Source organism: Anneissia japonica, unplaced genomic scaffold, assembly GCF_011630105.1.
Source record: "Anneissia japonica isolate Jap-2015-1 unplaced genomic scaffold, ASM1163010v1 scaffold287714_len2871179_cov188, whole genome shotgun sequence".
Lineage (NCBI taxonomy): Eukaryota > Metazoa > Echinodermata > Crinoidea > Comatulida > Comatulidae > Anneissia > Anneissia japonica.
The window spans coordinates 2,551,228-2,563,815 of NW_022755542.1; the positions used below are offsets into that span (position 1 = coordinate 2,551,228).

The 12,588-nt window shown below is 36.1% G+C and overlaps 1 protein-coding gene across 1 annotated transcript; it reads right to left on the reverse strand.

Annotated features, from left to right (window-relative positions):
• LOC117123631 (SCO-spondin-like) lies at positions 1-6,673 on the reverse strand. Its single transcript, XM_033269632.1, has 7 exons — positions 4,236-6,673; positions 3,772-3,972; positions 3,221-3,397; positions 2,318-2,380; positions 1,731-1,945; positions 1,084-1,185; positions 1-515 (listed from the first exon to the last, which is right to left on the reverse strand). The coding sequence occupies exons 1-7, from the start codon at positions 6,550-6,552 to the stop codon at positions 240-242; spliced, it is 3,351 nt and encodes a 1,116-aa protein (XP_033125523.1). The 5' UTR covers positions 6,553-6,673; the 3' UTR covers positions 1-239.
• Between the last annotated feature and the right edge of the window lie 5,915 nt (positions 6,674-12,588).

Consider the following 12,588-nt stretch of genomic DNA (forward strand, 5'->3'; position numbering starts at 1 on the left):
TTTGAAAGCCATCATGGGCCAATATCGCTAAAAAAAAACAAAAAAACCCCACAATTTCACAACTTGTTCACAATATACTGAATTTTCACACAAGGTGAAAACATTGGAATATATATATTTTTAAAAAGTGGAAGAACAACAAATCAGCCCCCCACCACTTCAAGCATATCTGCCGGCTGTCGTGCAAATCCGGGCACATACCACTACTTTAGAGCACAACTTTAGACCAAAGATTTCCGCTAAAGCATTGTATTACAATTATCTTCTTCTGATTCTGAATAAATATTTTCAGACGATCCACCTCTATTTTTATTCAAAAAGAACAACTTAGACGAGGGCGCTCTTATTCTTTTTTCCCTAAAAATGACAAAACACAGGGTAACAGCAAAAAGTAATAATAGAACGACCACTCCAATGCTGACACCAATAGGCAGGCTTCTATTGTTTGAGATATCTGAGTTGCTATTACTGAAAATGCTTGCAGCCGTTGGTTCACTTGCCGGGCTTTGCAGTTCCTGTTAAGAGAATATGTACGATGTTTCAAGATTTTTTTTTATATATTTAAGAACATAGATATGATAGGTCTGATTTGTATTCGTTTATTTATTTTATTGTTATTAGATTAAATACACCAAACCACAATAAGTCGTAAGATAATGAAAAGAAATATACAATATTCAAGGAATAAATTAACTATATATTCTTCCTCCAAAATTTCAAACTTTGGCTCTCATATTAGTCTTACTAAATACATACCAGGCTCGAAGCGAACCACATCACATATATGCCAGTTACAAGCCCAGCCCGCAAGACCCCTTCCCCCATCTCCACACACACACACACACACACACACACACACCCACCCACACACACCCACACACACACACACACATACACACAAACACCCACAATATGCCTATCCATGACTTGAAGGTGCTGCATAGGCAAATTAATAGGTTAAAAAACATTAATAAGTATCACGTATAACGTAAATAATTTGCAATAGATAATTAAGTAGCGTAAACTAATGTCAATCTGGCAGTTTGTATCTCAAACAAACATCATGTTTGGATCAAATTTTACCTCTACACTAAGTAGAATGCTTCTGCTGCTGACAGCCGACGAGGGCGTGCTTTTAACTGTCCCATCCGGGTAGATGAACATAGCTGTGATTTTACAGTAAATCTATAAAAGAAGGTAGATCATGACCTGATTTTTTAAAAAAGCCTAAAATATGTAGTAATAATAATAAATTTGCTGTTATAGAGCGCTCTACACTAAACGTCTGAGGGCGCATAACATCCTTCATTATTTGGTTAATATATCGGTACAATTAGACAAAAAAACATTGAAGAAGAATTATAATATCAGCATTTTTAATTGTTTTTTCTTCAATGTTTCTGGTAAGGCTAACTTTTGTCATGTGACTAATACCAGTTCGAGATCGCCGAATTGTAATTATTGTTTATATTATATAAAACGTTTGTTGCTTTATTCTACCTGTACCAAATATTTTCGGGATTGTTTTAAAATATGTTTACTAATATAGTGTATTCACAAATCCTAGATGAGATATTATTGATGTGTATGCATAATGGTAAAGAGCAATTGTTATTTTTGTTAATTATGAGAAACAAATTCTTATTTTTATTGTATCCCAATACAAAATATGCTAGAAATTGAATTAATTCCAGTAAACCGGTATATAATAGATACAGTAATCGTCTTACCAGAAGGTGGTTCACATCAATCATTTCACCAGGCAGTGTTGCATTCCTTGATTCAAATAACGTTTCTTGGTGAAGCTCATCCTTCTCAGATGACCAAATCACATCGAACGAGACGTTTTGATGGTCGGGATACTCGAACACACACAGCAGATAAAACCCACTATACGTCTCCTCTAAATACAACTGCGGCTGCTTATCAATTTTCGGAGGCGGGGCTTTTAAACAGAAATTATAATTATCAAAATACTATGCTTCATATTTCCCAATTTATGGGCCATCTAGGGTGAAGATTTAAATACTATTTTTATAAATTTTACCACCTAATTAATACTGATTTAACCGAAGGTCCACTGATTAATCTTAAATAAGATAGTATACATACTCCAAGTATTCAAATGCACGCCATCGTATCGGGATTCTATATTTCGACATTAATTATATCAAATACTAATTTCTGAATATAATTGGGGATACATCAGAGCGTAACTGCTGCTACATATGTTACCTAAGATCAATGTTTTCGTTTAATGATTATTATTATACAATCTGGACATAATTTTCTGAAGTGACACATATCGTAACATTACCAAAACACTTCGGAGTGTATCCATTCAGAGAAGTTGTTCCCGATGGGCAAGGTGATTCTTCCCCTAAATCAAGATAAAATAATAGTATAGCTTATATTTTATTAAATTATTATTTGGTAATTCATTTTTCTTTTTCATACTGGGTGTCCTGCTCAGTAGATATCTGCTGTTTTCCCAACATGGCCCAGTTTTGCTTTAATAACTAAGTCTCCTAATGATATTTATGGAGTGGAGTTAAATTAGTCGTGAAAAGAAATTCTGATTTTACAGGAATTGAACCCAATACCCTGGTATAAGAAGGCAAGCATTTTAACAACCAAGTTATTCAACTCCACTGTTCATAACATATCTTGTAATTTTTACTTGATTGATATAATAATGAATTAAACTCCATTTTGAGTAAACTTATTGTCTCCACCGTTAGGTATACTTAGCTATGTGCAAAAAGAAAATATCGGGAAAACAGTGAACAAGAAAAGACTGGCTATACATAATAAATTATTTTATTGATTATGTCAACTAAATCATTTATTTTCCACTAAATTATGTATTTAAAAAAAATATTTTAAGAAAGGAATTTTGTTTAAAAAAAAAGAAGCAGAAAACGCAATATCATACAACTTAACTTCTTGTTGGAGTAGTTCAACTACTGATTCAGGAAGCCAATTTTAGGTCAACAGTAGCATCGAACATAATTTATTTTAACGGCTTTAAGACTGCATATTTGGGTTTTTTTTCACAAAATTATGAAACTTTTATGTAAATTGATGGTTCCTCGGTAAAAACAAAAGATTAACATTCATTAATTATTAATTTAGATAGATTGTAGAAGGTCATTTAATTGAATAATGAAGGTATATGGTAATTGAAATTGTCAGATTATTGTTTACCAGATTCACTTACCAATGCAATAACCCTCTTCACATGTACGGGTAGCATGAAACTGGTAAACAAAGAAATCGGAACATTTTCTAATTGTAACGATTGTCTTGTATTCGCAACACTTTGTGACTCCGTCTTTACTGGCACTTGCACATGCTTGACGCTCTACGTTCTGCCCAGGCGTAGTTGGATGTTTACCTGTAATAATAATAAGCACAAAGTTGTAGGCGAGCGAGACAGTACTGTCATTATATTAGAGATCACAGTATGTGCATTTCCATGGTACTCTATGTAATACCGTATAATATTGGATATCATCTGGATTTGAACTCAAGACCTTGTGACTCCTATTAGGCTTTCTACCAACTGACTAAACAATGTATAATATCTAAATAGTATAAGAGTTTGTTGGTGGCTGTTTTACTTTTTCTGTAAGGTAGGCCTATCAAATTTTTTGAGTGTGACGCACACATAGCAGCAACATTATCTTTCATAAATTGCTGAACGTAAAAATGTCACGTCTATAATTTTAACTTTCATTCAAAACAATACTAAGCATGGTTGAGACTAACCATTTAACCATATCGGAAACTTTACGCCACATGTGTTGACAGTGGTACACTTTTCACTCATCTGGTCTCCACCAGCACCTCTGAACCGATACCAAGTGTCGGAGTTAAATCCTGTGTCACATGAACTGTTGATTATTTCTGAGTTACCGACACTCCTCCATGGATTATTTAAAACAGAATGATAAATACACGGATCGCCATCTGAACAACAGATGAGAAAAAAAACTGTACACCAGTCTAGGCTAATTGGATTATATGATTAGTTCACTATGATAACGTACATCATTGCTTAAATAAACGTTTTATTTGTAGATACTAATTAAAATAAATTGACATAATACGAACCCTAAATTCACTTGAAGTGCGTAGCGGTCTTAGCATGTACTACGCACGACAATGAATTCAACTCTTTAGAGAGAAAAATTAGGATTATAAAAGGTTGTCAACCATTAAGGCTTACTTACTTGTAGATTTACAACATGATATTGGTGAGAATGGAAACAGACAGAGACAATAGCCATGCATAGGTGTTCCTTTATTATAGCAAAGGGATTCACAGTCTTCAATTTCAGTTGGAGAACCAGTGCAAGTTCCTCCACATACAGGATGCCTTTCCATAATCCGTTTTCGTTGTCTTTGACGATTGTTTCCACATTTTGGTTGGCAGGATGACCAATCTCCCCAAGGTCCCCATGTACAATTAACCGAAATGCATGTTTCACAGCATGCCCCAGTGTATGGAGTCGGGCACTGACAACTACTTTCCGAAATAGGTTTTCCGCCATTGAAACAAACTGATTCGCACGGACGGGTAGAGATATTATTTCCTAAACACTTTCCCCTACAGTCACTTGGTTTCTTTAAAAATCTTTTCCTGGACTGAAGCCTATTATTTCCACAAACCGGTAAGCAACTGCCCCAAGAGCTCCATTCTGTCCACTTACAGTCTACTGCTTCACAAGACTCACAGCAATCTCCTGTATAAGGAGTGTGACATTGACATCCGTCGTCTTCAGCCACACCGCCATGATAACACAATGATAAGCATGATTCCTGTTCGAATAAACTAGCCTCACATTCCAATCCACCACATTCAGCTTCACGATCTACTGATCGCGTCCTTGTTCGAGTTCTATTGACACCACAGTTTGGAGAGCACCCCGACCATTGGTTCCACGGTGTCAATTCACAATCTGTGGGAATGCATTTCTCACAGCATTGTCCAGAATATGGCTCTTGGCATAAACAGTAACCATTCATAGGTGTACCGTTATTCTCGCATGTATCGTTACAGCTCATACTGTCTTTACTTGAACCAGGGCAGAGTCCATCACACGTTGCATGAGCAAGAATTGTTCTGATTCGTGTCTTTTGTCGATTCATGCCGCATAGAGGATGACAAGATGTCCATTCTTGCCACTCCTCCCATTTACAATCACTGGGTTGACACGATCCGCAACATTCACCTCTAAACCATGGAAGGCAACCACAGGTATCATTAGTTGGTGTACCCCCATTGAAACAAACTGGTGAACATGTTTGATTCTGAGTTGTTTCTCCAGGACATCCTAACCCACCACACCATTCTGGAGTGAGTATAGTTCTTGTTCGCGTCTGTATTCTCTTAGGTCCACATTCTGGTTCACAATTTGACCAAGCACTCCAGTCAGACCAGACACAATCAATAGCGACACATATTTCACAACAATCTCCTGTATACGATGGTGTGCAGTTACAAACATTGCCATCTGCTGTTCCTCCATGCGAACATATTGGAGGACATAAAGATATTTCTGATGGTTGTGGTCCACATTTTGTTCCACCACATTGTGAGTTTTGTGCAATCAACATTGTTCTAGTTCTATTTCTGACAGCCCCACATTCCGGATTACAAGCCGACCAATATCCCCATGAACTCCATTTGCAATCTACCCGAGCACAATTTTCACAACAATTTCCAGAAAATGGACTTGTACATGAGCAGTATCCATCCATTGGACTCCCGTCATTTTGACAAACCGTATCACACGTCTCTGATTCTTCTGGAAGACCAGAACAGGTACCCCCACATCTTGACTGGCCCTCTAAGATTCGTTGACGAGTCCTATGCCTATTGTTTCCACATGCTGGTTCACAAGTTGACCACTCATTCCAGGATCCCCAACTACAATTAAGTGGCATACATACCTCACAACAAAGACCTGTATAGTCATCTTGACAGACACAATGCCCCTCAGCAGATACTTGGCCGTTATAGCATATAGATTCACAGTCTTTATATTCTGTATTTGAGCCCACACATGCACCACCGCCACACACCGCAGGGTTTAATTCTTCCCTCACCCTCGTTCGTTGACGACTACCACCGCAAGATGGCTCACAAATTGTCCATTCATTCCATTCACTCCACTTACAATCTACCGCATGACAACTTTCACAGCAATCACCACTATATGGCATAACACACTGGCATTGACCAGCAAGAAGGTTGCCGCCATTTAAGCAAATTTGTTCACATTTAAGTTCTTCCGTGATTTTGTCAGAACAAGGTGAACCCCCGCATTGTGCTTCTCGTATGACATTCCGTCTACGTGTCCTATAACCCCCGCAATCAGGAACACACTCTGACCAACTTCCCCACTCACTCAATAGGCAATCCTTGGCCTTACACTCAGAACAGCATTTTCCGCTGTAAGGAGTGTGACAATTGCAAAAACCGTCCATTGGGGCCCCGTTGTTGTAGCAGAACCTATTACACGGTACCGTTGTGCTATGTTGCATGGGTTCGCCTGTACACCAATGACTGAGATAATATGATCGAAGTTTCACGCCACTATTACCGCACTCATGATTGCATTCTCCTTCATGTTTTTCCAAACTGCAGAGAGATTGTATAGGCGAAACTTTTTCGTGTAAAACTAGTAAGCCTAACGTCAGAGATACAATGGCAAGGGCAGTTTCCCCCCACGCCATGTTTTATAAACAATGTTTGAATTCAGCTTATACGTTTATAACCACATACTCTATGGCAATCAACCTGCATAGTAGTTGCGTGCCAAAATATCCGATATCAGGGAAGCGGATACTCAATTTCCGATGACGTAAAAAAAGGCTAACGATGGATGCGGACACAATTCAGAAATACCAATTACTAGGGACTATCGATTACTAGGGACTAGGGAATTACTAGTATAATGTTCTTTTATAATGTTAACTCTTAATCAATTTTGTTTGTCTTATCAGTTCAGCACAAAATGGTCAAACACAACAACCTTACTAAAGGACGTGCCATAGCTATGATACGCTTCTCCTTTCCAGATAAATCAGAATCACTCGTAAGATGCGATTCTTGGACAAGAAAGATGTTTACATAGTTATCTTTTGCCCATTTAAAAATCGCCCTTTGTTTGTGTGTAACTCGTAAACCTCTAACATTTAGAAACAAGCTGTGTAAATTTACGTCGTACCTATTTTGTTTGTTTAGGTTCAAGACCTTGAATATGAGTGTGTTACAAACGAATTTAATAAACACGGGCGCTTTATTTTATTACACATTGAAGTTGGTGGTATTTCATATTTAATAGTTAATGTTTACGCCCCTAATGATTGTAGAAACCTACAAAAACATATTCAAACTTTTTGTGGTACCCATTCGGGCATACACATTGTCATGGGTGGGGATATGAATTGTATACAAAATGCAAGAACAAAACGGGTAGAAAAAGGAGAAGCAGAATCGAAAAAAATAATGGCAAGGAAAAGCAATTAAACAAAATCAGAAGGTCCAATGGAACACTTACACAAAGTTCGAGTGAAACCTTGACCTAAGGAGTTAATACTTTGAGAAACTATACTCAAACCAAAAAAAAAAAAAAATAATGAAAATGTTAAAAAATATTTAGATAAAAAAAATATTAAAAAAAATAACCCGTCTTGAAAAAGTGTCATGTGAAGGAGAGCTACATTTAAACGAGTGTGAAATTACTATGTATGAAGAAAAACAAAGGAACAGATGGCCTTACGGTTGAGTTTTATATACTAAAGCTCTATTTTTCTATTTTAAGTGCTTTAGCTCAGCTCAATGATTGTATTGCGCATCACCCGGTATATTATGACGATGTCATCAACCAACAAATATGGGGTAATAAAATGATCACATGTAATGGTTTCTCGTTAATGTACAGAAACTGGATTAGGTCCGGTATTAACACAATAAAAGATGTAGTAACTATCAACAGGTTATGTAATACAACTGAGTTACTTACAAAGCTGAAAGAAAAACTAACTGGGTATCTAAATTTTCTTACCTACTTAAAGCAATTCCACAAAAATGGAAGAATATTGTTCATTTGAAAAATGTAAATAAAAAAAATAATTAAACCTTTACGAAATTGGTGCAATATGAATATATCAATTATTATTAGAAAAAGATGGCTAGAACCTCTACGGTGCCAAACAAAATGGCATCAGTATTTTAATACTCGAATTGACTGGATGTTAACATGGCAAAGGAAAGTTAAAAACATTAGGAAAAACAAACTTTAAATTATTACATAATTTAGTTCCAACAAAAAAACAAAAAGGCTCACACATGAAAGATAAATGACACAAATAAATGTAACAGTGTAAAGTGACTGAAGATGAAGTGTTGGAGTTAAATCCTGTGTCACATGAACTGTTGATTATTTCTGAGTTACCGACACTTTTCCAAGGATTATTCAAAAGAGAATGATATAGATACATGGATCGCCATCTGAACAACAGATGAGAATAAAACAGTATACCAACATTTAGGCTAATTGAGTTATATGATTAGTTCACTATGATAATGTACATCGTTGCTTAATTAAACATTTTATTTGTAGATACTAATGAAAATAAATTGACTTAATACGAAGCAACTGCCCCAAGAGCTCCATTCTGTCCACTTACAGTCTACTGCTTCACAAGACTCACAGCAATCTCCTATAGAAGGAGTGTGACCTTGACATCCGTCGTCTTCAGCCACACCGCCATGATAACACAATGATAAGCATGATTCCTGTTCGAATAAACTAGCCTCACATTCCAATCCACCACATTCAGCTTCACGATCTACTGATCGCGTTCTTTTTCGAGTTCTATTGACACCACAGTTTGGAGAGCACCCCGACCATTGGTTCCACGGTGTCAATTCACAATCTGTGGGAATGAATTTCTCACAGCATTGTCCAGAATATGGCACTTGGCATAAACAGTAACAATTCAAAGGTGTACCGTTATTCTCGCATGCATCGTTACAGCTCATACTGTCTTTACTTGAACCAGGGCATAGTCCATCACACGTTGCATGAGCTAGAATTGTTCTAATTCTTGTCTTTTGTCGATTCATGCCGCATAGAGGATGACAAGATGTCCATTCTTGCCACTCCTCCCATTTACAATCACTGGGCTGACACGATCCGCAACATTCACCTCTAAACCATGGAAGTTGGTGTACCCCATTGAAGCAAACTGGTGAACATGTTTGATTCTGAGTTGTTTCTCCAGAACATCCTAATCCACCACACCATTCTGGAGTCAGTTTGGTTCTTGTTCGCGTCTGTAATCTCTTAGGTCCACATTCTGGTTTACAATTTGACCAAGCACTCCAGTCAGACCACCGCAAGATGGTTCGCAAAAAATTGTACATTGAGCGTGAAAGAAAAATTTAACTGGGTATCTGAATTTTCTTACCAAATTAAAGCAATTCCTAAACAATGGATGGATATCATTCATTTGAAAAATGTAGATAAAAAAATAATTAAACCTTTACAAATTTGCTGCAATATGAATAGCAATCAAATATATTAATTATATTCGAAAAAGATGGCTAGAACATGTACCGTGCCAAACAAAATGGCATCGATATTTTATACTCGAATTGACTGGATGTCAACATGGCAAAGGAAAGTTTAAAACATTAGGAAAAACAAACTTAAACAATAAGACTTTTAATTATTACATAATTTAGTTCCCACAAAAAAAAAATGCTCACACATGGAAGATAACTGACACAGATAAATGTGAACAGGGTAAAGTGACTGATAATGAAAAAGAGCATATTATTTCGTTGCACCGAAGCAAGCTTGCTATGGAACTATATACATAGTATAAGCACTAATAGGTTTGGAATTGAGGCTAGTTTTAAAAACATTACTATATGTACAGGGAACCTTGCTGTTGACTAGTTATTTTCAATTGGTATATATTGTATTTATAAAGAAAACGTTTTAAAAAAAATCTTAACAAGTGGAAGCATAGATCCTCATTAAACTTTTTATTACAGAGAAAATATGAGAAATTGGTTTTTATAAGTTACAATATTGACATTTTTATATGAAAAAAATGTACTGTACGCTCTTTATGTCATAATTATATTTTTTATGTCATGTAAATTACTTGTGTCAACTTCAAATACTATGAGCGATGCATGCTCTGTCTATTTGAATGATGTTCAAAAGTAACGAATAAAAGTGGGATGAACCCACTAAAGAGAGAAAACAGTGACCTGTGCTTTAGCAAATAATAACAATAACAACAACAACAACATAACAGTATATTTTAAGGTTTTGTGTCCACTTTTCCAAGTTGGTATTCATTGATTTGTTTTTCCCGCCACGGCGCCACACCACAACGGAATCGTTACTAACACCTCTGTTTGCACGACTGCAGCAGAGTCTTTAAATACCTAAAATATTATGTTCATTACTTAAGATCTAGAGCCAAGGTAAAGCGTAAATTTTCAAAAGCACCGACACTTTATTATTAGCATCGTTAGTTATGTTTAACAACTTACTCGACCCTAATCCTGGCTTAACCGATGACGACAGCTCTTGGAAAGGACAGAAGAGAACAATAAAATTGGTCTCTGTGTTGCTGTCTAATTGTCGAAGCAATAAAAAAATATCTTTAGTCCTCCCTATTACGAAACCAAACTTCCTGGTCTTAATGTTGTTTGCTTAACAGAAACCTGGTTAAACCCTAATTACGATTCTCATATGCTGCATTTTTCAAATTCATTTTAAATATTCGTGGATCCACTACACATGGGGAGGAATATTGATTGGCATCGATTGTTTACTTAATCCAGAACTTGTTGAATCTAAAGTAGATATCGAAATGAATGACGTTGAACAACAAGTCCCACCTGTTTTGCCTTGTCTGTAGGCCTCCGAGTAAACCTGTTATATTCTATAATCGTTTTTAATATGCCATAATATGCGACAAGAACATACATTCCATTTTGTTGTAAAACAAATCGGTTTCTGAATTCTGCTATCCCTTCTATTGTTAATCTGTTAAATGATGGTAATATTTAATTCACTTGCATTTAATGTAATTAATCCAGATTGCGTTTATAAATTAGGCCTTATTTTGTGGATGTTTATTTCAATTTTGATGTTGTTTGTAAATTTTTAATGGCTTGATGTGTATTTTTATATTGTTATATTTATATATTTTTCTACTTTTTGGACATTTTTTTTTCCATTTTTGTAATACAAACATATTTAGCTCTTTGCTATTGTTTTGTAATATTTTTTATACCGTAATAAATAAATAAAATAAAAATTATCTCTGTATTAATCTGTTGTAATATTGGGAGACTCCTGACAATGTTGTTGATTTAATGAACATGTTCGGTTTCCATCAACTTCTTAACGAATGGATGGATTTATTCGGTGTAAATACCAAGGATAACCCACGAAAGTTTAAAGAAGACTTATTTCCAGCCTGGGGTCCTTCTGCATGGTGATTGGGCAGTACACCGGGAGACAATCGCCTACTCTTTTCCGAATAGTGTATACGTGCTTTAACGTGCACACGGGCCATAATGCACACTGGACCAACGGCTTAAACGTCTCTTGCTGGAGTAACTTGCACTTCAGCCCTGCAGTTTAAACACAAGGAAAGCAGCGATGGGAATTCAATCAATAGGGGTGGAGCTTATCCCCAGTTTCTGTAGTGTGAAGCGGATGAGAGTTGTACTCCCCCTGGACGGGAAACTAGTCCATCGCAGGTTAGTCCCCAGCAGTTTGCTGGTACCATTGACAGCTGGGTGGACTGAAACAATGTAGCTAAAGTGCCTTGCCCAAGGACACAAGCGAATCTGCACAGCGGAGACTCGAAACCTCGACCTTACGATTGAAAGCCCAAATTTTCAACCGCTGCGCCAAACTACCGCTGTATATACCAATATTTGGAATACCAATTTCATTGTTCCCTGGGAATACGGACTACATGCATGGAGTCCTCAGTGTCAAGATTCATGTAAATCGTCTTGATAAAGTAGAACAGAGAGTCTCCAAGAGGCTTTCTCTTATAGACAGACGACTCATTACTTTGATTTTATTTGCTTTCCGTTGTTTCTACAAAGATAACATGATTCAATAGCATAATTACACGATGCAATAGTATAATTACACGATGCAATAGTATAATTAATAATATTTCTGTAAATCCCCGACACTTAGAGACCTTAACTTTTATTCATCCAGCTTATTTTACAAATGCTTTTAAATTTTCATCAGTTAATAACTTTCTAATTCAGTTTGCTTCACTGCCCTCCGAAATCAAGGATTCTGATTACATGTCCCTTTAAATCTTTTATTTGGAAATATTATTGAATGAACGGTAATTTAAAAAAAAGTATTAATTTGCTTCCGTTTTTTTTCATTATAATTATTTATTTATTTATTTATTTATTATATTTTACTCCTTTATTTTGTAGTTTCGTAATTGTATGTTGTGCTTGGTCTTTTTGCTGATTTAAGATTAATCTTACTTTGAAATTCTAAA